Source organism: Equus caballus, chromosome 6 (assembly GCF_041296265.1).
Source record: "Equus caballus isolate H_3958 breed thoroughbred chromosome 6, TB-T2T, whole genome shotgun sequence".
In the NCBI taxonomy this organism is placed as follows: domain Eukaryota; kingdom Metazoa; phylum Chordata; class Mammalia; order Perissodactyla; family Equidae; genus Equus; species Equus caballus.
Window position 1 is genome coordinate 77,040,772 of NC_091689.1, and position 27,440 is coordinate 77,068,211.

Below are 27,440 nucleotides of genomic sequence, written 5' to 3' on the forward strand. Positions count from 1 at the left end.
AGGAGAGCCAACCCAGCGTTCCCTAAGTTATCCCATCTAGCTCTAAGTCTAGGATCTCTTGGTGATATCCTCTAGACATCCGTGTTCCTCAGACTATAATTATATTCCTAAAAATGGAAAATTGGAGACATACGCCCCACTATACAAGCTAAATGTAGTTAGATAGAAATACACAAAAGGAAATTTTTTATATCATGATAAAAGTGAGATAAATTATATTTTACTTTTTTTTTAAATAAAAAAAATGTTTTTTGGGGAAAATTAGCCCTGAGTAACATCTGCTGCCAATCTTCCTCTTTTTGCTAAGGAACACTGGCCCTGAGCTAACATCCATGCCCGTCTTCCTCTACTTTATATGTAGGATGCCTGCCACAGCATGGCTTGCCAAGCAGTGTGTAGGTCCACACCCAGGATCTGAACCAGCGAACCCCCGGCCGCCAAAGCAGAATGTGTGAACTTAACTGCTGTGCCACCAGGCTGGCCCCAGATAAATTATATTTTAAAATTTAAATTAAATTAAAATTTAAAAATTATATTTTATATTAACTATATAAAAACCTTTCATGATCTTTTTAAAAAGTGTATTTATTAATTTCATTGTTATTTGTCTCCCCCATGAGAATCTTAGCCTTGTTTGGATGGGAGTTTTGTCTTCTTTGTTTACTCAGTATTCTAAGCATCTAGAACAGTGCCTGGACCATAGTAAATGCTTAATAAATATTTGTTGAGTGAATGACTGAATACTATTTTAATGAGAGCAGTAAGCTTCAGTTTTTAAAAAAATGTCAGTTTAATAGTCATACATTGATTCAAAAGTCTGTTTCTCTGTTCAGTTTATTTTGATACTTGCTTTTTCCATAGTGAAAGAATGATATATGCGTGAAAATGGGACACACGCATCATTGTGTACACTTAGTAAATCATGGTCCTCCTTTTTTTAATTCCTTCTGTCAATTTTGCAGTGTTTTTCTGTTGAAATTTATTTAACATTTTTTCGTCTTTCCTGAGATCAGTTTTCCCTGTAAGTTTTGAGACACTGTCACATTTTTACGTTTTTTATAAAAGGATTCAAATCAATTTCTGGACCAGTAAGGATAGTGATAGGTAAAGATAAATCCTAGAGTGTCTCCTTGTAGCCTCCAAAGTCAGTAAAGATCAACAAGAACAACAAATAAAACTGTACAAAATCTATACCCTCAACGTAACTAGATAGAATGCTGCAAGCTTCAAGTTTCCTCTAAGTGGAAAGCTAAACACCAAATCCCAGCAGAGATCTTTCTCTCTCCTGATAAAAGCATTTGTGGAGAACAGGGCAGTTCTGAAAAACTGGAGGAAACGAGAATTGCTCTAAAATCACCATCAAAAAGAGAAAGCACATCTTAGGTACAAATGAGTCCTAGTAAATCAGAGCACAGACTACAGGTCCCGGGCTTAAAAGTGTGTGTAATTTGAGGTGGCAGTCTTTTTTTCCCGGGGAGAAGAAAGCTAAAGAGAAGGGAAGGCGCCCTTTAGAGATTGGATAGTGAAGGAAAAAAGACGCAACAGGGGAAATTTAAGGTCCTTCAAGATAAAATAGAGACCCCTACCCCCAAATTAGAGAACACAACCACTCTCCTTACCATCACCACCAAAAAAAAGTCATCCATTAAAGAAATCATAATTTACGTTACTAACGAAAAAGGAGGCTCTTGAAATAGAAACAAAAAAGAAATTATCCCCCCAGAACTCACAAAACCTCAAAGAAACCTAGGAAGAAATGGGAAGAGAGTTGATTGAACCTAAGAAAGATATGGAAGAAAAAGACAAATATCATCTTAGAAATGAATTCTAAATTCCAAAATGCCCTAGGGAGAATACACTCAACTTAAAATTTAATAAAGGGCATTGAAGAAAGGCAGAAAAATAACCAAGAAAATGAAAATGAGTTAAAGAAATAAAACAGGTAAAAGAGAAAGTGGATGAAATGGAAGTGAGACAAAAAAAGATTCAACATATATGTATAATTGAATTAAAAAAACTAAACAGTGGGAACAGAAATAATATTTAAAACTATCATTTAAAAGACTTTACCAGATATAAAAGAGGACCTGCATCCACATATTGAAAGGACTGTAGAATACCTGGGGAAATTGATCTTAAACAGTCCAATTTGAGTCATATCCTTGTAAAACGGTTAGACTTTAAAGATACAGGAAGAATTCTGAGAACGTCCAGGGCAACAAAAGACCAAATAACCTACAGGGCAAGTGAATTGAACTAGCATGAATTTCTTAAGAGAAACATACAAAGCAAAGTAACAGTGGGGCAGCATTTTCATAAACTACAGGAGAAAAGTATGAACGAAGAATTTAAAAAGCTGTTCTTCAAGTATCAAAAATAGCATTGTAAACATGCAAAACTCAAAGAATACTATATGCATGAATCCTACTTGAGGAATCTACTAGAGTATGAGCTTTATCTAACTAAGAGTTGACTACTAAAATATCTGCAGAAGGATCCATGCTGAGTATTAAATATATTTATATGTAGATCTAAGACTAAAACATAGGTGAAAGAAATGTAAATCTTATATATGCTGATGACGTACAAAGAATGCAACTACAAAGGAAGAAGTAAGGAGGAAAGCAGAAAAAGCTTATTGATTGTTGTAAAAGCAATAGTTGAGAGTGAGAAGATACCATTGAAAGTTGACATACTACATGATAAAATAATAAAAAAATGAGTTAAGGCATTGCAAATGTTTAAGTACAAAGATAACCAATAGAACAAAAATGGAGACCTTCCTAAATACCAAAAGCAATTTAAAAACAAAATAAAAGAACAAAGAAAACTCATCGCATAAATTACCTCTAATCACTGCATTAGCTGTAACTCGCAAATTTAGTTTTCATACTGAAAATAGATTCATAGATAGTTAATAAACAGAAGTAAATAGCAACAAAATTTAAAAGATAAAATCAACAAGAATGTGGAAGAATAAACTTAAAATGGGATACAAACAGAAACAAAGTGAACCTGTGTTTCAGATGATTCATAATTGATCTAAAGACAAAAGGAACTATAAAAATTATATTGAATTCCAGAAGGTTTGAGGATTGAACAAATGTGTAATTTTACTGAGAGAAACATGGGCCAGATTTCTCACTATCAAAGAAGGGAGTTAAAAATATGAAAAGAGAGAACTATGGTGTTGAATTGGCAGTAGAGGTATTAATATGATATTATTCTTTTATAGAAATATAGAAACAGGTTTATACACATGTGCATGCATTTGTTTATATTTCTTACTTATTTAAATAGAAAGGACCTAGAAGCAAAGATACCTCTATATGCACTGAGCAAACCTAGGGTTTCTACACATCATTCCACATTCAAAAGAAACAGTGTTCCTTGGAGAAAAGGGTGATTCTAGGGCAGGAGCAGGGAAAATGCAAGGTGAGACTGTTATATCCTGTTGTGCCGTAAAGAAATAATAGACACACACCAAAGGGTATAGAAGCTGGCTTGAAAGGGCTCCCACTGGTGAAATCTGGAACACTGTGAGCATTACAATAAATACTGATAGGAATATAATATTCATGAAAGAATCTCTAAGCCCATGATGGTATAAATAAATAAATAAATGAGAGAAGAGGGAAAGACCTCGCTTATAGTAGAATCAATGCCAACTAATAAATGTAGAAGGAATCATGGAGATAAGATTACCATTACGGTAATAATTGATTCAGTCAAGAATCATCAATGGATGGTAAAACCAGTGGGTGAAAGTTTGATAAGGAACAGGGTATTTACATAGCCTTAAAGTGTTCTCCCATAAGTTACATATTAATTTCCAAAAGGAAACGAGTAACTTCATAGTAACTTCATAGTGGTTTAACGTAGTGATCCCAACCTTAACAAAGTAATCAAAGTTAATAGCACCATCAATGGAGCAAATTGACGTGAGATGCCTCTTAATATATGCACTAGAAGATACACTCACTTCTGTGGTATTCCTACGAAAAGTGCATTCTCTGTATCTAATTTAATTATAAAGAAATATAAGACAAACCTAAGTTGAGGGACTTTCTATAAAATAACTGCCCTATTGAGGCTAGCCCCATGGCCAAGCGGTTAAGTTCATGCGCTCCACTTCGGTGGTCTGAGGTTTTGCTGCTTCAGATCCTGGACGAGGACATGGCAGCACTCATCAAGCCATGCTGAGGTGTGGTGTCCCACATAGCACAACCAGAAGGACCTACAACTAGAATGCACAACTATGTACTGGGGGCCTTTGGAGAGGAGAAGAAGAAGAAGAAAAAGATTGGCAACAGATGTTAGCTCAGGTGCCAATCTTTAAAAAAAAAAATAATAAAGTAACTGCCCTATACTCTCGAAAAATGTCAAGCTTGTGAAAACAGGGAAGAACTTAATTTTAAATGGTTTAGGAAAAACTGTGTGTGTGTAGAGAGAGGGAGAGATTGAGCAATTGAGAAAGAATGAGAATATGATAAAGCAAGTGAGCAATACATAAATAATTGGTGTGTCTGGATTGAGGATATATGCGTTCTTTGTACTATTCTTGTGAATTTAGGTATGAAACTATATCAATATAAAATTTGTCTTTAAAGGATTCAAAGCCCAGGGAACTTTCAGGAGAGTTTTAAGTAGTTTGAGAAATCCTTTTTCCTACTTTGACGTCGATATGAGAGTTTTAATACACGACACATGCACAGTATTTTCAGCAACAAAATCACATGATGTAAGGAAAATTCTTTTTTTAAAAAAGTACTCTCTCCACAGCATGAGTTTCTTTTTTAAAAGGGATTACTTTCTATTCATTGTTTAAATTTCACCTTTACTTTAAAAGGTAGATTAGGTGTCTTTTTTGTTTTGTTTTATTTTCTGAATTATTTGTTAGGTAAGATATTGCTTGTCACAGGAAAAGTCAGCAGATTTGGAACTTTTGAAAAGTAAAGTGTGTAGCTTTATTCTCAAGATTGGCAGCACTTTTAAGTGCTCTTCACAAAGCTATCCATTCAACTTCCATTGTACAAAATGCATTTTTCAGTGACTTCACATCCTATTATGACGTATGTTTGAAGATTTTACTTTTGTTTCAAAGACCTTGTTTTTATGTGATTGACCACATTGAAATAAACCTGTAGCATTTTTGACACCTCTGACTTTAACTTCTTTGCTGTATTACCTGCCTGTAAATGATGCCGTAAATGATTTTCCTGTGTCTAATCTTACCTTATAATCTTCCTTCCCCACCGCTTTCCCCTTTCTCTTTTTCCTTTCCCTCTGTCCCTTTTCTCTTTCATCTTTCTCCGTCCCTGTCCCCACTTCTTGTTCCCCTTCCGGTTAAAGCAGCTGCTGCTTCATTATGGCCTTAAGTAGAATTACCATGTTTTTCTGAAAAAAATTTTTCTAAAAAAAGTAATTTGCTTATGAGAATATATCTTCTCTGGTACAGCTTTCTTTTAATGACTCACCAAAAAGTAGTTCTTCATGAATTTGATTTTTGAAAGAGAATCCAGTAAACACTATAAGCTCAGATATGTTAAAAAACATCTGTATTTGAATTCAGCCATATCGAAAACCTCCCACACACTATAATTTGCTCTAATCCTTGTTTCTTCAACTTCTCAGTAAGTGTGTTTTCTTATCATTTTCCAACAGTGTTTTGTTGTCATTTTTCCATATGTTAATTTAGCCGTTTTTATCATGAGAAAATGAAGAAATGTTTCCCCAGGGATATGGAAAAAACTCTTGTAAATATTGATCAGTACAGTTCCTTGAAATAATATATACTTTTAAACTTTAAGAAATTTTGATTAAATTTCAGTGACTTGAAAAATATTGCCAAGAAGAATGTACAGGTTTGTCTTCAAATTCTGGATACTTAGAACATCTTACAAATCATCAGTAACGTAAAAAGTATAGCATTAGCCTAGGACAAGCTTCCATCATCAACATCAGGGCATGTAAATCCACAGTTCGGATAGGTTTTTTTGATAATTTAGAAATCTTTTGGCCTACTTCTTTCGTGTCTGATTGCACTGCCGTTGTTTTTACTTCATAGTATTATTGATAATGAGCTCATGTGAGATGTGTCAGCTCTGCCATTTTCTTGTTTATTTTTGCTTGCGTTATTCAAACTGTGGTTTCTTTCAAGGAATATATTTAATCTTTTTTGTGAGAGATTATTTAGTTAAATAATATTTAACTAATTATTATTAAAGATAATAATATTATCTTTAAATCCACTTAACCTAGACATACACAGACTTTAGTCCGTGGAATCTAATGAATGATTAAGGTTCCACTAGTCAAAGGCTAATTAATGAATGAGGATTTCACTGTTGGCTCTTCCACATTGTCTCTCATGGGGTGAATAACATATGGACTGCCTGTTATATGGAGCAAGGCAGAGAGGAGGCAGTATTGATCCATAAATTAAATCTCTCTCTCTATTGGAGCATCTTGTGTGTGTGCCCCACGTTGAAGGGTACCCTTCTGCAGAAGCAAGAACCCTGGATCAAGTTGAGGTATAATGTTCTCAGAAAGCCTGTACTGGTAAAGGAGGTAGATTGGGAATTCTTTTGTTATGTGTGGCGTAACATAGAGGCCATATGAGATCCAAAAGGAAGAATATTCTGGATGCTGCATTTTATTAAATTACCTTTGGCATCCTTTGTTTAGACATCATTTTTTCTTTGATGTACAGGTGAATTTAATGTTATGGAATTTTCATTATTGAATTATTGAATTTCTGCAATAAAATCTTCAGTCTTGAATGTGTCTGTGTTTAATATATATTAATAGATTGTCTTTTCTGGTATTTTATATGTGGTCTTGTTTAACCACAATATTTATGAAGTTTGTCAGAGTTTTGCTAGATTAGTTTTCAGGGAGCTTCTAATCTTTTTCTGTAACTGGAAACATTTTACATAGCAGTGGAAATATCTTTTATTGAAAGTTTGAAATAACTCACTGCTTTTTTTCTGATGTTTTTAAAATTTTAATTGTGAAATATAGCAGACACCAAAAAAGCTTAATACATGCAAGTTTATCCGCACCAAAACAAGAAAAAGAAAGACGCTACTAATACTTTGATGCCTCTTATGTTTCTTTCCTTTTTGCATTTCTCTCCTGAAGGGTAAATCCCAGCTTATCTTTTAGGTGATAATTATTATCTGGCTTTTCTTTGTGGTTTTACCACATACTTGTCTATTGCTAAAAAATATATTTAAATGTCTTTTGTTTATGACCTTCATATAAATGGAATCATAATGTATTCTTTTGAAATGATTTTTTTCCTTAACATTTTGTTGTCTATGCATATTAGTTTATTAATTTTCACTGCCATATAATATATCATTGCATGAATATGCCATGTTTTTATTCTTGCTATTATTTATGAATATTAGGGTTGTTTCTAGTATTTTCTAAGAGTGTAATTGCTACATCACAGGGTATTCTTTGTTTTCTCCTTTTCTCTGCAAATTACATTTTTATTTTTATTTTCTTATAGTGATTTGGAAAGTAATGATCCTGATTTTAATTTTGCTGTTAAACACTTGAAAAAAATGTAGAAACACTGCCAAGAACATATTTCTCTTAACTATGAGAATAGACTCATTTTATTCACTCTTACTCTAAGCAACACACACACTACACTTTTAATCCTTCTTACTACTACTTGCTTCTCTTTTTTCATTTTTTGTGGAAAAGTTCTTGAACTTCATATTCAGAGTGTCATTTTCAAATTATTTTAGTAGTTTTACTTTTTTATGTTCTCCTTTTGTAATTACCAGTAACATTTGCATTCTCTTGTAATATAATAGTTATGATTGAGACTAATGTCTGAGTTTAAATTGTTTCTCTGCACATCATCAATCATCTGTATTGCTATTTAACCATTCCTTAATTTTGGTTCATTTATCAGAGTACTTATTTGACTTTGTGGGAGTTTTTTTCCCAGAGGACTATGTGGCTTTATTCTTCTGAGTCTTTATATATCTGAAAATGAATTTTTGTTGTCTTAGATGAGCAATATGATTGGGTAGGGATTTCTTGTGAAATAACTTTTCTCCTCAAAACTGTTATTTGTTCGTTATCTTCTAGCAATTAATTTTGAAGAAAAGTCAGAGGTAACTTTTGGGGAATAACGCTTGTTCTGGATACTTCTAGGAATCTTCTTTATCTGTGAAGTTTAAGTCTTTCATCAAGATCTATCTGAGTATTTTTCTCTTTTCGTTAAGATTTGCCTGGTGATCCATGCATCCTTACTCTCTAGCACCAGGGACCTTTCGGTTATACATGTTAAGCATTTTAGCTAAAGAAATTCTTCTGTTATGTCAATTATTATTGCTTCTGTTCCATTTATTCTGGTCTTTTCCTTCAGGACCACCAGGGTTTTTTTCTTCCTATGTTTGAGCTCCCGTTTATTATACATGTTTCATTTTTGTCCGCCAGTTGTTTTCATTAGTTCTTTTCCTTTCCTTGTAGAACAGTTTCTCAAGCTTCCCCTCTGCATAACTGAGGTGATCTTCTCCATTGTCAATTCTGCTTTTTAATGCACCCCCCCCCCCACCTTTGGGAGAATCCTGGGCAAAGAAATTTCATTACCTTTATGGTTTGCAAATCACCACTTGATTTTGTGTTTGGTGTTTCATCTTGAAGTTACTCGTACACTGCATCAACAGAGTTCTCATTACCTAATGACACCAGTGTTTCCATGCTGGTGTTTCTCATAGGTACCCCACATCCCTGGGTCTTTGGGTTGGTTTTTACAAAGAAGCTGCAAGGTGAAGTTTGTGAAGTTTATAAAGGCCTTTTCTTCCTTGGACAACCACTGAGTTCAACCCAACTTTCTATGAGTTTTTTTTTTTTTTAAATAATTGTCACTCTCTGGATCCCATTATTAGGCACACCCTCACATTCTATTGATCCTTAGTGGTTAAAGGAAATACAAACTGAGCTTGCCTTCTTATGTGCTTTGATCTAGGATCTTCTCCACTTTCTGCTAGACAACATTACTGTCTCAAGAAGTGTTTTTCAAGTTAGTCTTGTGGATCCTTGAAGTTGTGGGGTTTTTTGGTTTTGTTTTTTGAGGAAGATTAGCCCTGAGCTAACATCTGCAGCCAATCCTCCTCTTTTTGCTGAGGAAGACTGGCCCTGAGCTAACATCCATGCCCATCTTCCTCTACTTTATATGTGGGACACCTACCCCAGCATGGCTTGCCAAGTGGTGCCATGTCCGTACCCAGGATCTGAACTGGTGAACCCCAGGCCACCGAAGCCGAACGTGCGAACTTAACCACTGCGCCACCAGGCTGGCCCCTGAAGTTGTTTTTAATGGGTCAGAATTTCTAAAAGCATAGAATCTACCAAAAATAAATCAATGCCAAGTTGAAGAAAAAGAAGATAGAACTCACCCCACCGGAATCGGTTCCTAATGTTAAACTAGGCAACCTAGTTTCCTATGGTTGCCTGATGAGAGAATTACTGCCATCTGGATTCCAATATTTTACCAGTCTTGAGTTAATTATGTAGTGTACTAGGCAGATTACTGTAAGAGCTCAGTAAATACTTCTTTGATTAATATATTAACTATTCAAAGTGATGTCGTTGACTTTGAGAAGAAAGAGGGAAATATATGGTCTAGCATTCACAGTTTAATGAGTAAACACCATATATCTGTTAGTGTGTAAGCGCAAGGTCATGATAATTAAATCTGAAGACTTAGACTTCGAAATGTAACTTTATATTTTAGCTGCATTCTCTTGTCTGTTAATACTTTTTAGTTTTTAGAAGTATAACTTTGAAAAACTAAAATAAGATTTTCTGCTGATTTATAGAGAGGGACAGGAGATCACAATTGGGTGCCAAAACCCTAGTTAAAATAAGAAAGGTTGAGTCTCAGTTGGAAATGTTTAATCATGACAATGAGAACAAATACTGGCCCTCATGCCAGGAAACTAAAAATTTCAAAAACTATAACAGCTTGCCTCAACCATAAATTTCTGGGGATTGGAATTATGTAGAGAATCTATTTGGAGGAATAGGGTTAGAATGTGCCAAGGGACCAGAAGTCATATATCTATAAAATCTTATGAAAATTTGTATTATAATGGGTTTTATGTATATAATAATATATACTATTTATTATGAGTATATAGTACTTGGGTTGTTGTCAGTCACTCTATATTTCTTATGCTCCATTTTGGGTGTTTAGGGAAGTAAAAGATGATATTTATGGTCACTCTTTACAAATAATGTTGTTTTCTCCCCCAGCTGTAATAAAACCCACAAATTTTAAATCTACTGTGCTCAATTATGAGTAACAAATATATAAAGAGCATCTTAAACATATTATTAGCATAAGATTTTAAAATTCTACATCTTCGTTGTTATTTTGATTATATTTAGATAAAAATTACTTAATAAAGATTATTTATCTTTAGTTTGTTTTTAACCATTTTACAATGAGTTCAATTAATTCTGAAAGACCATACTTTCTAAAATACCTGTATCAATACAATTGAGCGATTTTGTTTGATGTAGGTAATCCTTCATTTGTAGAAAATATGTCACATAGTTTTTGAGCAGCTATTTGAGTCTAAATTTATATATGCTCTTCTTTTGATGATATCTGCATTAGAAATTCAAAAAGAATAGGCTTGATTTATTTACCTATTTAAGTCCATTGTGGTTCTATACTGGAGAGACATTTCCTCTTTTTAATCATCCTTTTGTTTTGTTTTGTTTTATGTTTTCAGACTGTAAATTCGCTCTGCTTAGGGGCTTCCCCAGGATCAGGGTGAAATGTGTGCAGCTGCATACTCTCCTCAGTGCTCAAGAATTTTATCTGTGCGTTTGTCTCTGCTTTAGTGTGCTGTATCTCCAACAGTAAAGAAAAGTGTTGGACTCATTAGCTATCAAGCTGCCAGCTAGGAAAGAGTTCTTTGCTAAAAGAACTTATGTGGAGAATTTGGAAGGAATGAAAAGGAACAATTTCATTCCTTTCCATGCTCAAAGATGTGAAATTATTGTGTCTTTTAAAGCTGGAAGGGGAAAATGAGGATTGGTAGTGATTTTCCCTGTCATTAGTTTTTATATTTGTAAAATTACAGTTGCCATTCATCCCACTCTGAAAGTTAAGGTTTGATACAAAAAAACAAAACAATACTTCTGAGATCATCCTATATATTCCTTGATTCCCCACCCCCGCCCCCCCATCTCATCTGTCTGTAACTGAAAAAGGAAAGGAGTGGGTGGGGAGCTGCAGGACTTTGAAAGTAGCTACTAATGAACTTAGTACCTGCCTGGATCAGGAATGGTAGAAGGATTGATCTGTGAAATAATCACATCGAGAAGTTTTCTATGATAAATGTAAAGTCATTTATTACTCAGTTAAGCTGCTTATTTGTGAAGTACAATAACAAGTTCGTTAGTCACTGTATTGTGTTTGACGAGGGTTTGACTGATTGTTTCCTCATTTTAAAATTTTACTTGGAAATCTTATTATAAACTAGTTGGTGATGATACAATGTAAATTTGGAAATTTAATTCTAATTAATATTAAGAAGATTGACCATGCCTCCATTGGGGGATACAGGAACTATCTTATAAATTGGTCAAAATGTATTAGGCACATCACTTTTGGCTGAGAATTTGGCATTGCTGCTTATAAATGAACGTATCATTTCCAGTGTCTATCCAGAGAAAAATATTCAAACAAGTGCACAGATTAAGCTTATTGCTGCATGATTTCTAGACATCTAGTTAAATTGTGATGTATCAATAGGATGAAATATTGTACAGCTGTTAAAAAAGACTGAGGTAGTACTGTTGGGTAGACATGCTTAGATCTCTAAAACATGTTGTTAAATAAAAATATGCACAGAAAATCTGCTGGAGTATGCACATGAACCTGTGGTTACCTCTAGTGAGTGAGATTTGGGAAGTCAGGGATTAAAGAATCTTCTCATTTTCACTTGGTTTTTACAGTGACCATATGTAATTGTTTTTAATCAGTAAATAAATTGTATTGCCATTTATCTACATGTCCTTGTCCTTTGATATTTCCTGCTTTTTATACTTTTATAAATAGCGATGTGGTCTTTTCTGAGAATATAAAAAACAGTTTTAGAATTATTACATTGAGTTTGTCTGCAGTCTCACTGCTGAAGTGACTGTTCTGCTATTATGAGGTTTGTAGTATCTTCTTATTTTTTTAAATTTAGAGCCTCTAGAAAAGGAAAACAGATACATGTGATAGGAGTTAAAAGATAAGATGTAAATTTATTTTTAAATCTCCGCTGTGCTGTTTTTCTGTTTCAGTTACCTAGAAAAGTACGAGAAAGTTCATCATTTTGGGGAGGATGATGATGAGGTACCACCAGGCAATCCAAAGCCACAGCTTCCTATTGGTGCAATTCCATCTTCCTACAATTACCAGCAACACAGTGTGTCAGGTAAATATCACTGGAAATTAACAGGGGATAGGTGCACAGTTTTGCATTAGAAGAACAGACATTAGCCAGTGAATTAGTCCCTAACTCTGCACATGAGAACACTTAAAGCCTTGGGGTAATGCAACTTTCAAAGGTCAACATCTAATTGGTATCAGGGCCCTTTCTATCACAGGCTGCATAAGATTTTTAGTTGCAAGAATTTTCAGTTACAAATACCTATACTTTCAAGTGAAGTTTTTTTCTTATTTCTTTGGCTAATGATCAGTTTAAACTGAATAGTCACTAAGATGAGAAAAGGAAGGTTCTGTTAGGATTGGGGAAGCCAAGAATACTCAGATAGCATCTACTAGATTTTCTACGATTATTGGAATTCCCAGCACCAGAATTCCTCAGAAATGTTTCTATTTGACTATTTTCCTGCCGTGGTACCAGGAATAAGATTTTTTTCGTTTAAGTCTTCTTATACTGATTATAGAGGAATCTGAAGCTAAAAAGAACAGGACTGAAATTGGAAATAATCAGGTTGACTCTAATAAAGAGGTTCTTGAGGCAGAGTAGATGGAGGTTCCAGTGTTTAGTGGCTCTGGGAGTTGGGACTGTGTTGACTAGCAAGAGAGCTCTGAGGAGATAAGCATCTCTTTTCTTCAATCACCATTTGGCCTAAAAAAGAGGAAATATGTCTTGGAGAACAAGGGTATGTTCTTTATAAAATATACAGTTATCTTGATATTTATTATTTTTCGTTGGTACTAGTCCCAGTGTCTTATAGGTAGTCCTTATATTTAAGTTCTCTCCTTTGTGCCAGCATCACTATTTTTTTTTTCCATTGTCTATTTTCAAAGTTTCTTTCGTGATAAATTTGACTCCATATTTCTTCCCCAGTCAGTAGTAACTGAAGAAGCAGACTTTCCTAGAATCTGTGCTCTTCATTAGAGGAGGCTTCATCTGATGCTTTTGTGTAGTTGGGGTGGGAGTGGTGGTGAGTGCAAAGCAAACTTAGCTTTATTTTTAATCAGTAGTTATTACCTCAAGAACCAAGGCTAAAGGAGAACATTTTAAGTCACCGTATGGAAGATCTTGTTAATAGTTTAAGCTGATAAAATAAAATGGAGTGACTTGTTAGGTGATATGTTCCTTGTTCCTAAACAGGGCTAATGACCATAATCTAATTCAAGGATGTTACAGAGGGTATTCCTACATTGAATGAGACATTCTACTAATGACCTTTAAGACCTTTTTCGACTTTATAACTCTTTGTGGTTCCTATATTACAGTAACAGCAGAAATGTCCATTCTTGTAGCTTAGAGTTTGGTGTCTGCTATTACAGCTCGCCAAACTGACCCATTTCTACATTTGAGCCTGTTTAAAATGAAATTTTTTCTGGATCTGTTTTTTTTTGCCCCTTTTCAATTAAAACTGATTTACTTTAAGAGATAAGGTGTGGAATATTTCTGGTATTTCAGGAGCCTAATAAAAGTCATTGATAGAGCTACACAAGTTAAGGGAATGACAGAATTGCTTAACCTGGTGTTATAATAACTCCTTTCTGATGCTGTCATATGTCTGTCTTTTTTTAAGGAGAATCTTAGCAGTTACGTAACATATGTAACATGTTTGACAAAATCAGGGTTGGGGACTGATGAAAGGAAGGAAACTAGAAATTACTGGGAAACATCAGACTGCAATATGTCTGGTTCAAACTGAAAAGAGGTAGTATTTTAGAGCAGCATTTTATAAATTTGAAGGTGCTTTCTATTTTTCTAGAAGGAGCCATAGCAACAATTATAACAGTGTTCTAAAAATTAACATGATTATCAATATATAAAACAAATCCTTTACTGATGATTCTTTTCAAATGTCATTAAGGAAAATATACTAAGCTTCATGGCTGTCAAATTGTGTGTGTGTGTGTGTGTGTGTTTGTGTTTTAAATAAACACCAAAATAGAATAACATAGTGGCAGTTGAAAAGCCTTGAGGAAATTTTAGTTAGAACCTTTAAAAGATTCGTGTCCACATCTTTGATCATACAGCCTTACTCTCCTTATAGGTTTGAATAAATGTATTTAGATAAATGTGTTTACCTAGAGATACGTAAACATTGTTGATATTAGGGAAAGCTAGTCTAAAACAATATTTTGAAAGGTAATATAATAAATTCAGTTGGCAGTAGCTCCAGGATATTTGGTATGAAGTGCAATTCTACTGGTAATTGTCATAATTGAATATTGTACGTTGGTAGAATATGGGACCAAGTTTTCTTTTAAGGATATTGACTCCTTTTGCCCAGTGACTTTAAGTGGCAAAAAATATTGAACAGATTTTGATTTGAACTTTAGGATTATTAAACATTGCGTGCAATATATGATGATTTTGTCATTTATTTGCATAGTTTTTTCATTCTTTTCCTTGACATAAATACCTAATCCTTTGGTTTCCTTCTTTTTCTATTCTTTTTTCCTTGGTATTGATTTTGATACAGTAAGTTTTACGGAATTACAGGGTGGATTATTAAGGACTTTTTCTTCATCTTCTCTTACATTTTTTAAATTAAAATTTTGGTTAATTTTCAAATTAAAATAAAAACTTATTTGTAGTATCTTTAGTAGAAAAATTGTGAAAGGCAAAATTGACAAATGCCAGTTCATTGAAATTAATAGAATTGTAGAATTTTAGAGCTAGCCAGGATTTTAGTGGTCATTTAATTTAATCCAGTCATTTTGATGAAAGGAGGCCAAGCACCCTGTCCATTTGCATTTTTGGTGCTTAAATTTGGAAAAGCTTATACAGGAAGATTTCTTTTTTAGCTTTATCATTTGTATTTGAGCAAAGATTTTCCTTTAAATGTTCCGTATTCTAAGAGAGATTTGGACTACAACAATCACTGCCAATATCAATGGAAAGAGTGTGTTGTCTAATTCCTGCAATATAAACAGCACTCCAGGAACAATCCTCTCTTTCCTCTAAACTGAAATCAAAGAGTAGTGATTGTCTCAGATTAAATTAAATTTGTCAGCAGTGATCTGTTTGTATAAACTTTGAGTCAAGAATGTTGAAAATTATTTCTAATCCTATTCTGATTATAAAATTGTAGCTGTTAAGTCATGTCTCCCTGGGGAAGGGAAGTGAGGTTCTTAAAATCTTGTAAGCATTTTCTCCCACATTGTCTCAGGCATCTTTACCAAGCCTAATATAATTAAGGGACTTTTCATAGTTATCATATGTATTCATTTCATTTTAATTGGAGATGTCTTTGGCAAAGTCATTCAGGTAGGGATGTATTGAATTCAGTATCTGATGGTGTCTGATATTCTTCAGTAGCAAACGGAACAATTCTAAGATCATATGGAAAGCACATAAACAAGACTGTGACAGACATTGAATGTGGGTTCCAAATTTTTTTCTATTGAAGAGATTTGCCTGAAAGTTTTGTGGAATCTAGAAACTTAACTGTTACTGAGAGTTGGCTTTTGATGATCAATTCCAGTGTACAGTATAGAACTGTCAAAATCTATTCCTATATTCACAGTTTTGTTACTTTTTTTCCAGATAGTTATTTTATGTTATTTATGAGAAATTTCATTTATCAAGACTATAAAAATAAACATATTATTCTTTAGCCTTAAATATGGTAAAGAATCTGTGTCATTGTCATTTATAACTATATTGTGACACTTCATCATTATATTATTGGAGAAATTCCTAGAATATTTTAGAATTGAAGGGGTGTTTCCTCAGATGTCTACAGTGAGAAATGAAGAAATTTCTTACCTACATCATTTTCTTCTGTGGCGTGTTGGAACAATAGATTCCTACTTGGATTCCATTTAGTGAGGTTTTTAAAAAAAATTTCTTTAAATCCAAATGTTTCTGAAATGTTTTGTCTAGAAGTTTTCTAACTCTTATTTTCTTGCCTCTTCCTGTAAAACTAGTTATATCTTTATGTGAAAAATGTACTTGGGATATATATGTCTAAGGGCATAGCGTCCAAGTCCTAACCTGCCCCAATTAAGAGTCAGTATTTCTAGAAATATAACATTTTCTTATATATGTATATTTTCTTATATATATATAATATATATATAGTGATTATTTAATATATAGTTTCTGTAAGCCCATCTTCCCTATCTTCAAAGTTTCGAAAGTGTTTTAAATTAATTCTCCTACAGAAAATCTTAGTTACTTTGGGTTAGGAAAAGATTTCTTAGGACACAAAAGCATGAACTATAAAGGTAAAAATTTGTAAATCAAAAGACTTCATCAAAATTAAACCTTCTGCTCTTCAAAGACACTGTTAAGAAAATAAAAAGACAAGGCACGATCTGGAAGAAAATATTTACAAAACAAATATTAGATAAGTGACTCATTCAGAATACTTAAAACAGACAATATTAAGTGCTGACAAGGGTGCAGAGCAACAGGAACTTTCTACTTGCTGGCAGAAAGGCAAGATGTTCCACCTACTTTGGAAACAGTTTCACAGTTTCTTACAAAGTTAAACATTTATGTGTTACTCAGCAATCTAAGAAAAATGAAAAATATATCTGCAGAAAGTCCTGTATGTGTACCTTTATAGCAACTGTATTTGTAAGTGCCAAAAACTGGAAATAGTCCAAATGTCCCTCAAATACGGACGGAATGGATAAAGAAATTGTGTTACATCCATACTATAGCAATCAAAGACCAAACCACTGATAGACACATCAACATGGATATTAACCTGAAAAGCATTTTGCTAAATGAAAGATATCAGATACAAAAGGCTACATACTGTATGATTCTGTTTATTTGGCAATTTGAAATAAAGCTGTAGGAACAGAAAGTGGATCACTGGTTGTCTGTGGGTAGAGGAAGGGATTGACTACAAAGGAGCATAAAGAAACTTTTTGGGGTGATGGAAATACTCTATATTTTCCTTGTGGTTGTGGTTAAAAGGCTGTGTTTGTCAAAACTCAGAACTATAGAACTAAAAAGCATAAATTTTAGTATGTTAATTATATTGCAATAAATCTGACCTAAAAAAGTAATAATTCTCCTATAACTAGGTAAAGAAGGTAGCCAGTGTGTCTAAGAACACATTCTTGCTACAAATTTTAAAGGAACCAGTCTGCCTGGCTTACAGTATATAAAAATCAAAATAAGTTTCTTGAAATGCAAGAGTTAAAAGTGTAGATTAGGAAAATTAAAATTGATACAATAATAATTTGGCAGTGATATCCAAGAGGATATGTACATGTTTTGTACTTTAATATTTTTTGAAGATTATAATTTTAACTTAAGAAATTTAGAAAGTTGAACTCTTTAAAACTTCTACTCAGTTTATATTTTATAAAAGAAAACAAGCTTTTGTTCCATATTCAGAAGATATTAACCATAATCGTTTCAAATCCTTGATATAAGGTGTTTTTGTTTTTATCTTTGTTAGATTATCTGCGTCAAAGTTATGGCCTGTCTATGGACTTCAATTCGCCAAATGATTATAATAAATTGGTGCTTTCACTATTATCTGGACTCCCAAATGAAGTGGACTTCGCTATTAATGTATGCACTCTCCTATCAAATGAAAGCAAACACGTCATGCAACTTGAAAAAGACCCTAAAATCATCACTTTATTACTTGCTAATGCCGGAGTGTTTGATGACAGTAAGTTTTAAGCTGAACATATTGTATGATCATTCTAGAAAGGGGTTATAGATTTTTTTTTAAAAGATTTTTAAGGAGAAAAGTACTTTTTGTTAGTCAATATAATAGCATTCTTTATTTGCTTTTATTATAGTAAATGTATTATTTAAAATAATGAATGTTTGGATTTTTTTAAACCTTAAATATTTGAATAATAATTTAGTCTCACTAGAGCTTTTGAAATAAAAATCTTGATTTTTTTTTCTTAGAGTAATATATGGGTTTCTTGATTTGAGAAGATTTCTTTGATACGAAATTCTAATAGAGAAAACTAGGAGCTGGAAGAAATTGTTTTGCTTTAGTGTATTTCTGCTAGGGTGTGGTTATAATTTCTAACTAAACAATTTAGGTCAATGCATTTGACAATTTGCTGCCTAAATAATCAAAATAAAATTTATCAAATATTTCATATCCCTTTTACTTGTAGGATTTGTAGTTGTAGGTTTTTGTAAGTCAAATGCGTTATTTTCTATGAAATTATCTCCTATTAAATCTAGGTTACTTTTCAGACCAAATTGCTCAGTTCGTTATTTGTAGTTTCATAGTTTAATAAGGTTTGGAAAATATGTTCTGCAATCTTTTCCTGCCCCTAGTTTTTCTTTTTAAAATTCCTATGTCAGGGGCCCATCTGGTAGCGTAATAGGTTAAGTTGGCACTCTCCACTTAAGTGGCCTGGGGTTTGTGGGTTTGGATCCCAGGCATGAACCTACACACCATTTATCAAACCATGCTGTGGCAGCTTCCCGCATACAAAGAAATTGAGGAAGATTGGCACTGATGTTAGCTAAGTGACAATCTTCCTCACCAAAAAGAAAAAAACAAAACTATATCAGCTACATGGTATTGATATAAAATTTTTTCTTGCTTCTCTATCCTCATTCTACCCCGATACCGTTGTAAGTTCTTTTGCTAGAATTATATCCTATTAAAGGATAAGGTATTGACATATTGAAATTATTGAAATTATTTTATCATATAGGAAACTATACATATAGCACAGTAAACACAGTCTGAGAATTTCTTATATTTTATAGATTGATGACTTTTTGTTTTTATCTTTAAATAGTGACATGTTTGCAAATGAGTTCATTTTTCTGCAGTTTGATTTAGGTCAAGTAGTGCACTCTTCAAACAATTTTATTTGGGATTATCTAAGTAAGATTCCTTAAAATTTGATATGCACTTATTTCGTGTGAAGATAATTTTAAAATTAGTTTAAACAAAAGCGAAAATTAGTTTCTTACTGTGCCTGAAACTATTCTTAGTTACATGGAGAAGGAACAAAGATCAGGACTTCTCAGTTTCTGTCATAACTTCAAAGATGTAAATTTTGTGAATTTCCTTCTCTCTTTCATATTCCTTGGTTCCTAATATTTTATTTGGATCATTTAAGATGTCTTTCAGCATTTAATATAGAATGGAGTTTAAAATTGTTTCACATTTTTTAGAAACCTTAAAATGAAGTTTTTTGAAAGGATAAATATTCTTAAACAAGAATAATTTTAGTGAAGTCTTCCATTTAATCACTGAATAAGGATTACAAATATATATATGATAGAAATAATCTTACCACTTTTGGTGCACTGAGGCATGATATTTTAGACCCAGTTTACTTCTTTTTTTTTTTTTTAAAGATTGGCACCTGAGCTAACAACTGTTGCCAATCTCTTTTTTTTTTCCCCTGCTTTTTCTCCCCAAATCCCCCAAGTAGATAGTTGTATATTTTTTAGTTGTGGGTCTTTCTAGTTGTGGCATGTGGGACGCCGCCTCAACATGGCCCAATGATCAGTGCCATGTCCACACCCGGGATCTGAACCAGCGAAACCACGGTCCGCTGAAGCGGAGCATGCAAACTTAACCACTTGGCCATGGGGCCAACCCCCCCGACCCCCCGTTTACTTCTTGCATTCTTTAGGCACTTTTATTTATCTAAAAGACTAAATTATTATGCAGCACAGCAATCTAAAACATTAATAATTTAGCAAATGCTATTTAAGGAATGTTTCTGTCATTCCAACAGTCAGAAGTTTAGAGTTCTAGACTACATAGGGACTTTACGAAGACCCTAAACTTAAAATGATGGTGTTTTGCATTATGAAAATAATTTCTTTGAGTTTGAGAATTATGGGTATATTTGATTTGGTTAGGCTTTTGAAAAGTTTTTATTTATTTTTTAAGGCGTGGAATTTTAATTGACAGATAAATGTAGATGCCACTTCCTTTGAAAGTGTGGAATGTTTATACATTTTGTGTGTTTGAAGAAGTATGATAAAAATTCCATGCGACAAAAATTTTAATTTTTCCATCTTATATTTCCATCCAGTATTCTTTTGCCAGTGAAGTTTTTCTTTATAAGATTTTTTCAGGACAAACAAACAAAACCTTGTCTTTCTTTAGTGGTGTGTGGGCTTTATTTTTCTGATTAAACTGCTACTTATATGTAAGTTTGATATTTTATAAAATTCTTCTTTAGGTCGCTATAGTTAGTTTATTTATTAAAAACTTTCACATCTGTTCTTTATCTCATTTCCTTATGACCCTATTTCCTATGGCCCTATCAATATTAAAATTCCTTGATAAATGTAATTTATGTTAAAGTGTTTCTGTTCTCACTTTTTAATACTTTCCCAATGAAAATTCTTAGTCTAGCCTAAGTGCTTTACAATATTACTCAATATTAAGTAAATATTAGGTCTATACTAAAGGCAAAAGAAGACTACAGATTCAGTAAATTTCTTACAACAGAAAATATATCCATTTGTTATGCTTGTCTCACAACACATCCATTAAAGAGGTTTAATTTTGTTTTTTTGTAGAATTACATTCATAAAACTGGTTTTTCTGTTAACACTTGGCACTGTATAGTTTTCTTTCTGCATTCCAAGAGCAGTAGCTTTCATTACAGAATTAATCTGATTGTTGATGAAAGCATTTACCTCATTTCTAAAGGGAGATGCATATTATGTTATAGCTTTGACATTTTATCATACTGCTTTACTTTCTGGTCCCATAACTGACAATATGAGGTAGCAACATAAAGGAGAAGAAAATGATACAACATTTACCTGTATGCCTTAACCTTTGTTGTAGGACGTCGGGGCAGGGTGTTATTAAGAGGCAGCTTTGACTCTCCTCCTAAAACGACTTTATCAAGAAATGCAAACAAGCTATAGGCCTAAGAATGTCTCTTAAAGGAGGTTTCATTTGTGGGAATTATTTCCAAAGAATGCCTTGCGCTATTTTATTTGAAATATGAATTACACAATTATTTTTTAAATTAATCTGAAGATTTAAAATTATAACAGTTTGGCAATCTAATAGTAATAGCATCAGTTTGACTTTTTAGTATTTTTCTTCTCTACAAATGAAAACTAATGCAGAGTAACTATTATAGTACCCTTAGTTTTTTTTTCTTATTTATATAACTATTATGAAGATGAGTTGGGTATTTTTAGTTTGTAGAGACATAAATTTTCTTTAAATTTCCTATTTTAAAAACTATATTTCAAAAGACATTATCATGGCTTTCTGTCATTTACTATGAAATAATTTGCAGTGAACAAGGTGTCTTAAAATGTATTTTTACACAACCAGAAGGACCTACAGCTAGAATATACAACTGTGTACTAGGGGGCTTCGGGGAGAAGGAGAAGAAAAGGAGATTGGCACAGATGTTAGCTCAGGTGCCAATCTTTAAATATATATATGTTCTTTTTTTTTTTTTACTGTTTTTCCAAACCTTTAAGGAATTAAGTGAAAGAAATAATTTTGTTTTACTGAATATACTGTTTATTCTTTTAGCTTTAGGATCCTTTTCTACTGTATTTGGAGAAGAATGGAAAGAGAAGACTGATAGAGATTTTGTTAAGGTAATTCACAAAATTAAAATACTGGACCATTGAGTTACATGTAGCCAAGGGCCAAGGATCAATGGTTGCTCATTTTATATACATGATACTTAGCATAATACATAAAGATACCTGTTTAAAAGTTGGGATTAAGTTGAGTAAAAAAAATCTTGCAGAATAGCTAATAAGCCGTAATAATGTTCTTATTTATTATACATTGATTTCTAAGAATAATACATCTATAACAAAAGCAATAAATCTTGAGAATACCCACATTCTGAGCAGCTGTCTGGGTAATTTTCTTAGGACTGTTTTTCAGGTTACTTACTCTTCAGCTGTGTCTTAATATGCCGCTTGACTCATTTAAGTTTTATTTTAGTGAGTGTGTTTTAATTTCTAGAAATTTTCTTTGTATTTTTTCAGATTTGCCCTTTTTGATCTTCTCCTTTTATGCTTTTAATAATTTTAAAAATATGTATATATTTAAAATATTTATTAATATAATTTAGGTTATGTATAAATTAAGTGTATAATATATAAATATAAGTGTAAATATATGTTATGTGTAAATATATAAACTATAAATTAAATATGTACACATACAAACACGTATCTGATAATTCTAATATCTAAGCCTCTTGCAACTCTAATTTCACTCGCTGTAACTGATGGTGCATTATTCTTTTGTGTTTTATAATGTTGGTTTATAAATTTGAGCAAACTTACTTCTGTGGGAGTTTTGTACAGATTTGATGGAGAGTTTCTCTACTTCTGTGTTACGTTTGCCAGTCAGTTTAAAGGAAATACTGGTCAGAATGAGTTTATATTAATTTCCTCATTGGAGATTTTCTGACGACTCTGACAATAAAACCGAACCCTTGAGAGCCGTGGAACAGGCTGGGATTGTTTATAACTCAAAGCTCAAGTAGAGGTATCAGTCTCTTTTATCTCCTTTTCTTTGAGGGGATTAGACCTTCCTATTTCTCACCGTCACATGGAGTTGTATTTCTAATTCCCCACTTTACAAACTGACCCAAAGTCCTATATCCTATCCTCACTCCACCCATTTAAAGCCAAGCATCTTGATTATAGTTAAGCAGATCATTTCCATAACTCCATAAAATTAGTGAATAAAATGTACGATGCTCAAAAAGTTTTTTTATATATGCAGTCACAATGGGAAGTGGAGGTTGTCAGTATATTCACTAATCACAGGCAGTCAAGAAGACACAAATATGTTGAAGATAATTAGATGATTACCTCTGTTGTATGTTTTCATTTATTTCTGCTCTTTATATTTCTTTCTGTATGCTATATTCTTTGAGTTTAATTTGCCACACTTTTTCTAACTTCTTGAGCTGGTGCTAACATCATTGGTTTTTGTTTTTAGTTTTTCTAGTACATACATTCTAATACATACATTTAAAGGCATAAAATTCCCTCTAAGTACACATTTAACTTTATTCTTCTAGTTTTGATATTTCATGTTTTCATTATAACTCAGTTTAAAATATCTTCTGATTTTCATTATGACTTCCTCTTTGATACAAGAATTATTTAGAAGAGAATTTTCTTAATTTCCAAAAACAGAAAGTTTTTCTAGTTTCCATTTTCTTATTAATATCTATCTGAATTTCACTATATTCAGAGCAAACATACTCTGTATAATTTTAAACCTTTGAAATGTTTGCACCATTTATTTGGTAGTGTAGCATTGATCAGATTTATGAACACTGTGTATATTTGAAAATAAGATGTATTCTGAAGTTGTAGGTATAAATTTCTATATATGTCAAGTTAGGCCAGCACAGTTAATCATAATATTCTTATTTCCACATCAGTATTGGTTCTTTTCCTGTTTATTTCTCCATTTATGGAGAGAGGCATGTTAAAAACACCTAGTTTGTGGGTGTGACTCTTTTTCCTTATAGATCTGATACTGTGTTTTCATTTTGAGTCCATGTTATTTAGTGCACACAAATATAGTTGTAATATTTTTCTGGTCAGTCGAATGCATAATAAAGTGTCCTTTTTTACCTTTAAGTCTACTTTTTTTTGGTCTGATATCAATATAATTACATCAGCTTCCATTTAGGTGGTGTTTATGTGGTTCATATTTTACTTTCAACTTATATTTTAGATGATTTTTTTGGAAACAACATATATTTGGGCTTTTTTTCAGTGTAAAAAATTTTGTTTTTAAATTAGTGCATTTATTCCATTTACGTTAAATGTAATTTTGATATAATTGTGTTTAAATTTACCATGTTTTGAATTGGTTTCTCTATGTCCTGTCTGCTCAGCTTTTTTTTTTCCCTTCTTCCTTTTTTTTTTAAATTGATTTCGCTGACTATTGTTTATTACTTAGTTTTCTGTCTCCTCAGTTTGGTATTTCTACATGTTTTCTGTTCTCTCATTGATTACATTAGAGATTATAATTTTAGTCCGTAGTAATTTAATAAATTGATACCACTTCTTAGATGGTGCAGGGACAATAGAACAACTCCATCTCCATTTACTTACTTTTGACTTACATGCTACTTTTATTATGCATTACTTTGCTCTTTTTCAAGCTTCTTGAAGTAGAATCTTAGACCATTGGTTTTAAACTTTTCTTCATATCTGATAGCATATATAAAGCTATCAGTTCCCTCTATAAACTACTTTAGCTACATCCTACAAATTTTATGGTGTATTTTCATTATCATTTAGTTCAAGATATTTTCTTAGTTCACTTGTGATTCTTTCTTTGATTCATGGGTTATATAGAAGTGTACTGTTTAACTTCTGATTGTTCATTTTCAAACTAGCTTTTATTGTTAGTATTACTGTCATTACTGAGTTTTAATCACATTTCATTGTTGTCAGAGAACATATTCTATATGATTTCAGTCCTTTTAAACTTATCAGGACTTGTTTTATGGCTCAGCATATGGTCTTTCTTGGTGAATATTTCATCGCACTTGAAAGAATGTGTTCTACTGTTGTTGGATGTAGTGTTATTGATAACAGTTAAGTCAAGGTGGTTGACAGTATTAAGATTTCCGTTATCGTTACTGTTTTCTATATAATTGTTCTATGATTTCCTGAGAGATGAGTGTTGGAATTATGAATGTTTATATCCCCTTTCATTTCTGTCAGCTTTTGCTTCATGTGTTTTTTTTTTTTGAGGAAGATTAGCTCTGAGCTAACTACTGCCAGTCCTCCTCTTTTTTTGCTGAGGAATACTGGCCCTGATCTCACATCCGTGCCCATCTTCCTCTACTTTATATGTGGGATGCCTACCACAGCATGGCGTGCCAAGCGGTGCCATGTCCCCTCCTGGGATCCGAACCAGCAAACCCCGAGCCGCAGAGAAGCGGAACATGCGAGCTTAACTGCTGTGCCACTGGGCTGGCCCCTGCTTCATATATTTTGAACCTCTGTTATTAGTTTGCATATACTTTTAAGATTATTATATTTTCTTGATGATAAAGCTTTTATCATTATGAAATGTTCCCCCGACCTCTAGTAGTATCCCTTGTCCTGAAATCTCTTGTCTGATTGTTTTATCTGATTTTTTATTATTTATCTATACCAGCTTTCTTATGATTAATGTTTTCATGATGTATCTTTTTCCATCCTTATGCTTTTCACCTGTGGTTTTATATGTAGTGTTTCTTATAGATGGCTTATAGTTGGATCTTGCTACCCCCTTCCCTCAGAGTACCTTTTCTGCAGTTTCTTCCTTTTCATCAATGTGTTCAGACCATTTTTACTTTATGAAACTACTGATGTGTTTGAGTTTTGGCTCTCAGCTTTTATTTTCCTGAAAATTTTATTTTGCCTTTGTTTGAAGGTTTTTTTTTGCTGGGTATAAAATTGTGTGTTTTAGGGGGTTATCTGAGCACTTTAAAGGTAAAATTTCATTGCCATCTGATTTGCATTGTTACTAACCAGAAGTCAGTTTCATTCTTATTGTTTTTCTGTCTATGATATGTTTTCTCTGACTGCTTTTAAGGTGTTCTCTTTATCATTGATTTCTAATGAGTTTTGTTGTGATTTTCTTTGCTTTTCTTGCTTGGAGTTTATTTAGCTTCTTGATTTGGTATTTTTCATAAATTTGGAAAGTGTTTGACAATTATTTCTTCAAATTTTATGCTTTCCCCTCCAGTTTTCCTGGAACTGTGTTTATACATGTTAGACCACAATACTGTTCCACAGGCCACTGTGGTTCTGTTAATTGTTTTTAGACCTTTTTTCTTTCTGTATACTTCATTGTGGATAGTTCCTGTTGTTATGTTTTTATGTTCTCTTCTCCAGGTAAGCCCATCTAGTATTTTTTATTTCAGATATTATGTTTTTCAAGCCTAGAAATTCCATTTGATTTTCTCTTATATCATCCCATATTTCGCCTAATTAGTTTGTATTTTCCTTTAAATCCTTGATCATAGTTAATAATACTTGTTTTAAAGTCCTTGTCTGCTGATTCCATTATCTTTATCATTTCTGGATCTGTTTTTGTTGAAATTGATTTTTGTCTTAGTTATGTGTCATTTCCTACATTCTTCGTATGTCTAGTAATTTTTTAATTAGATATGGATATTGAGAATGTTACATTACTTAGTGTCTGGATTTTGGTATTTTTAAAGAATGTTAATCTTTGTTCTGGCATGATTTTTAATTGATATGTATGATCTTGATCCTTTAGAATGTTTTTAAGCTTTGTTATGACTGGTATAGATTAGCCTTTACTCTAGGACTAATTTATCTCTACTCCTAAGACATAGCCTTTTTTGGATTTCTGCTAAAGTAGCTGGATATATAATGAGTTTTCTCTGTTTTGGTGATTGTGCAGTTACAGGCATACCTTGGAGATACTGTGGGTTCAGTTCCAGGCCACTACAATAAAGCAATATTGCAAGACATCAAGTCACACAAGTTTTTTGGTTTCCCAATATATATAAAAGTTATGTTTATACCCTACTATAGTCTATTGAGTGTGATAGCATTATGTAAAAAAAAAAAAAAACAATGTATATACTTTAATTAAAAAATTTTTATTTTAATTTTATTAGGGCTGTGCCTTTATTTTATTAGGGCTGGCGTGGTGGCATAGTGGTTAAGTTGGCATGCTCCGCTTTGGTAGCCTGGGGTTCACGGTTTCAGATCCCAGGCACAGACCTACACACCACTCATCAAGCCATGCTGTGGCAGCATCCCACATACAAAATAGAGGAAAATCGGCACAGATGTTAGCTCAGGGCCAATCTTCCTCACTGAAAAAAAACCCAAAACTTTATTGATAAAAAATACTAACTGTCTTCTCAGCCTTCAGAGTCATAATCTTTTTGTTGTTGGAGGGTCTTGTGAAAAAATGCAGTATCTATGAAGTGCAATAAACTGAAGCACAAGAAAAGTGAAGCAAGATACATCTATATAGCTCCTTAGTGGTGGTTCTCT

The 27,440-nt window shown here is 32.8% G+C and overlaps 1 protein-coding gene across 4 annotated transcripts in view; it reads left to right on the forward strand.

The window, feature by feature from the left end:
- Positions 1-27,440, forward strand: part of ARID2 (AT-rich interaction domain 2) — a 161,213-nt gene that overhangs the window by 66,155 nt on the left and 67,618 nt on the right. For all 4 annotated transcript variants that reach the window (XM_023643424.2, XM_023643426.2, XM_070271289.1 and 1 more), the window contains 3 exons: positions 12,334-12,467; positions 17,893-18,111; positions 21,952-22,019. In XM_023643424.2, coding sequence (XP_023499192.1) covers positions 12,334-12,467; positions 17,893-18,111; positions 21,952-22,019 — 421 coding nt within the window. The remainder of the gene's footprint in view (positions 1-12,333; positions 12,468-17,892; positions 18,112-21,951; positions 22,020-27,440) is intronic.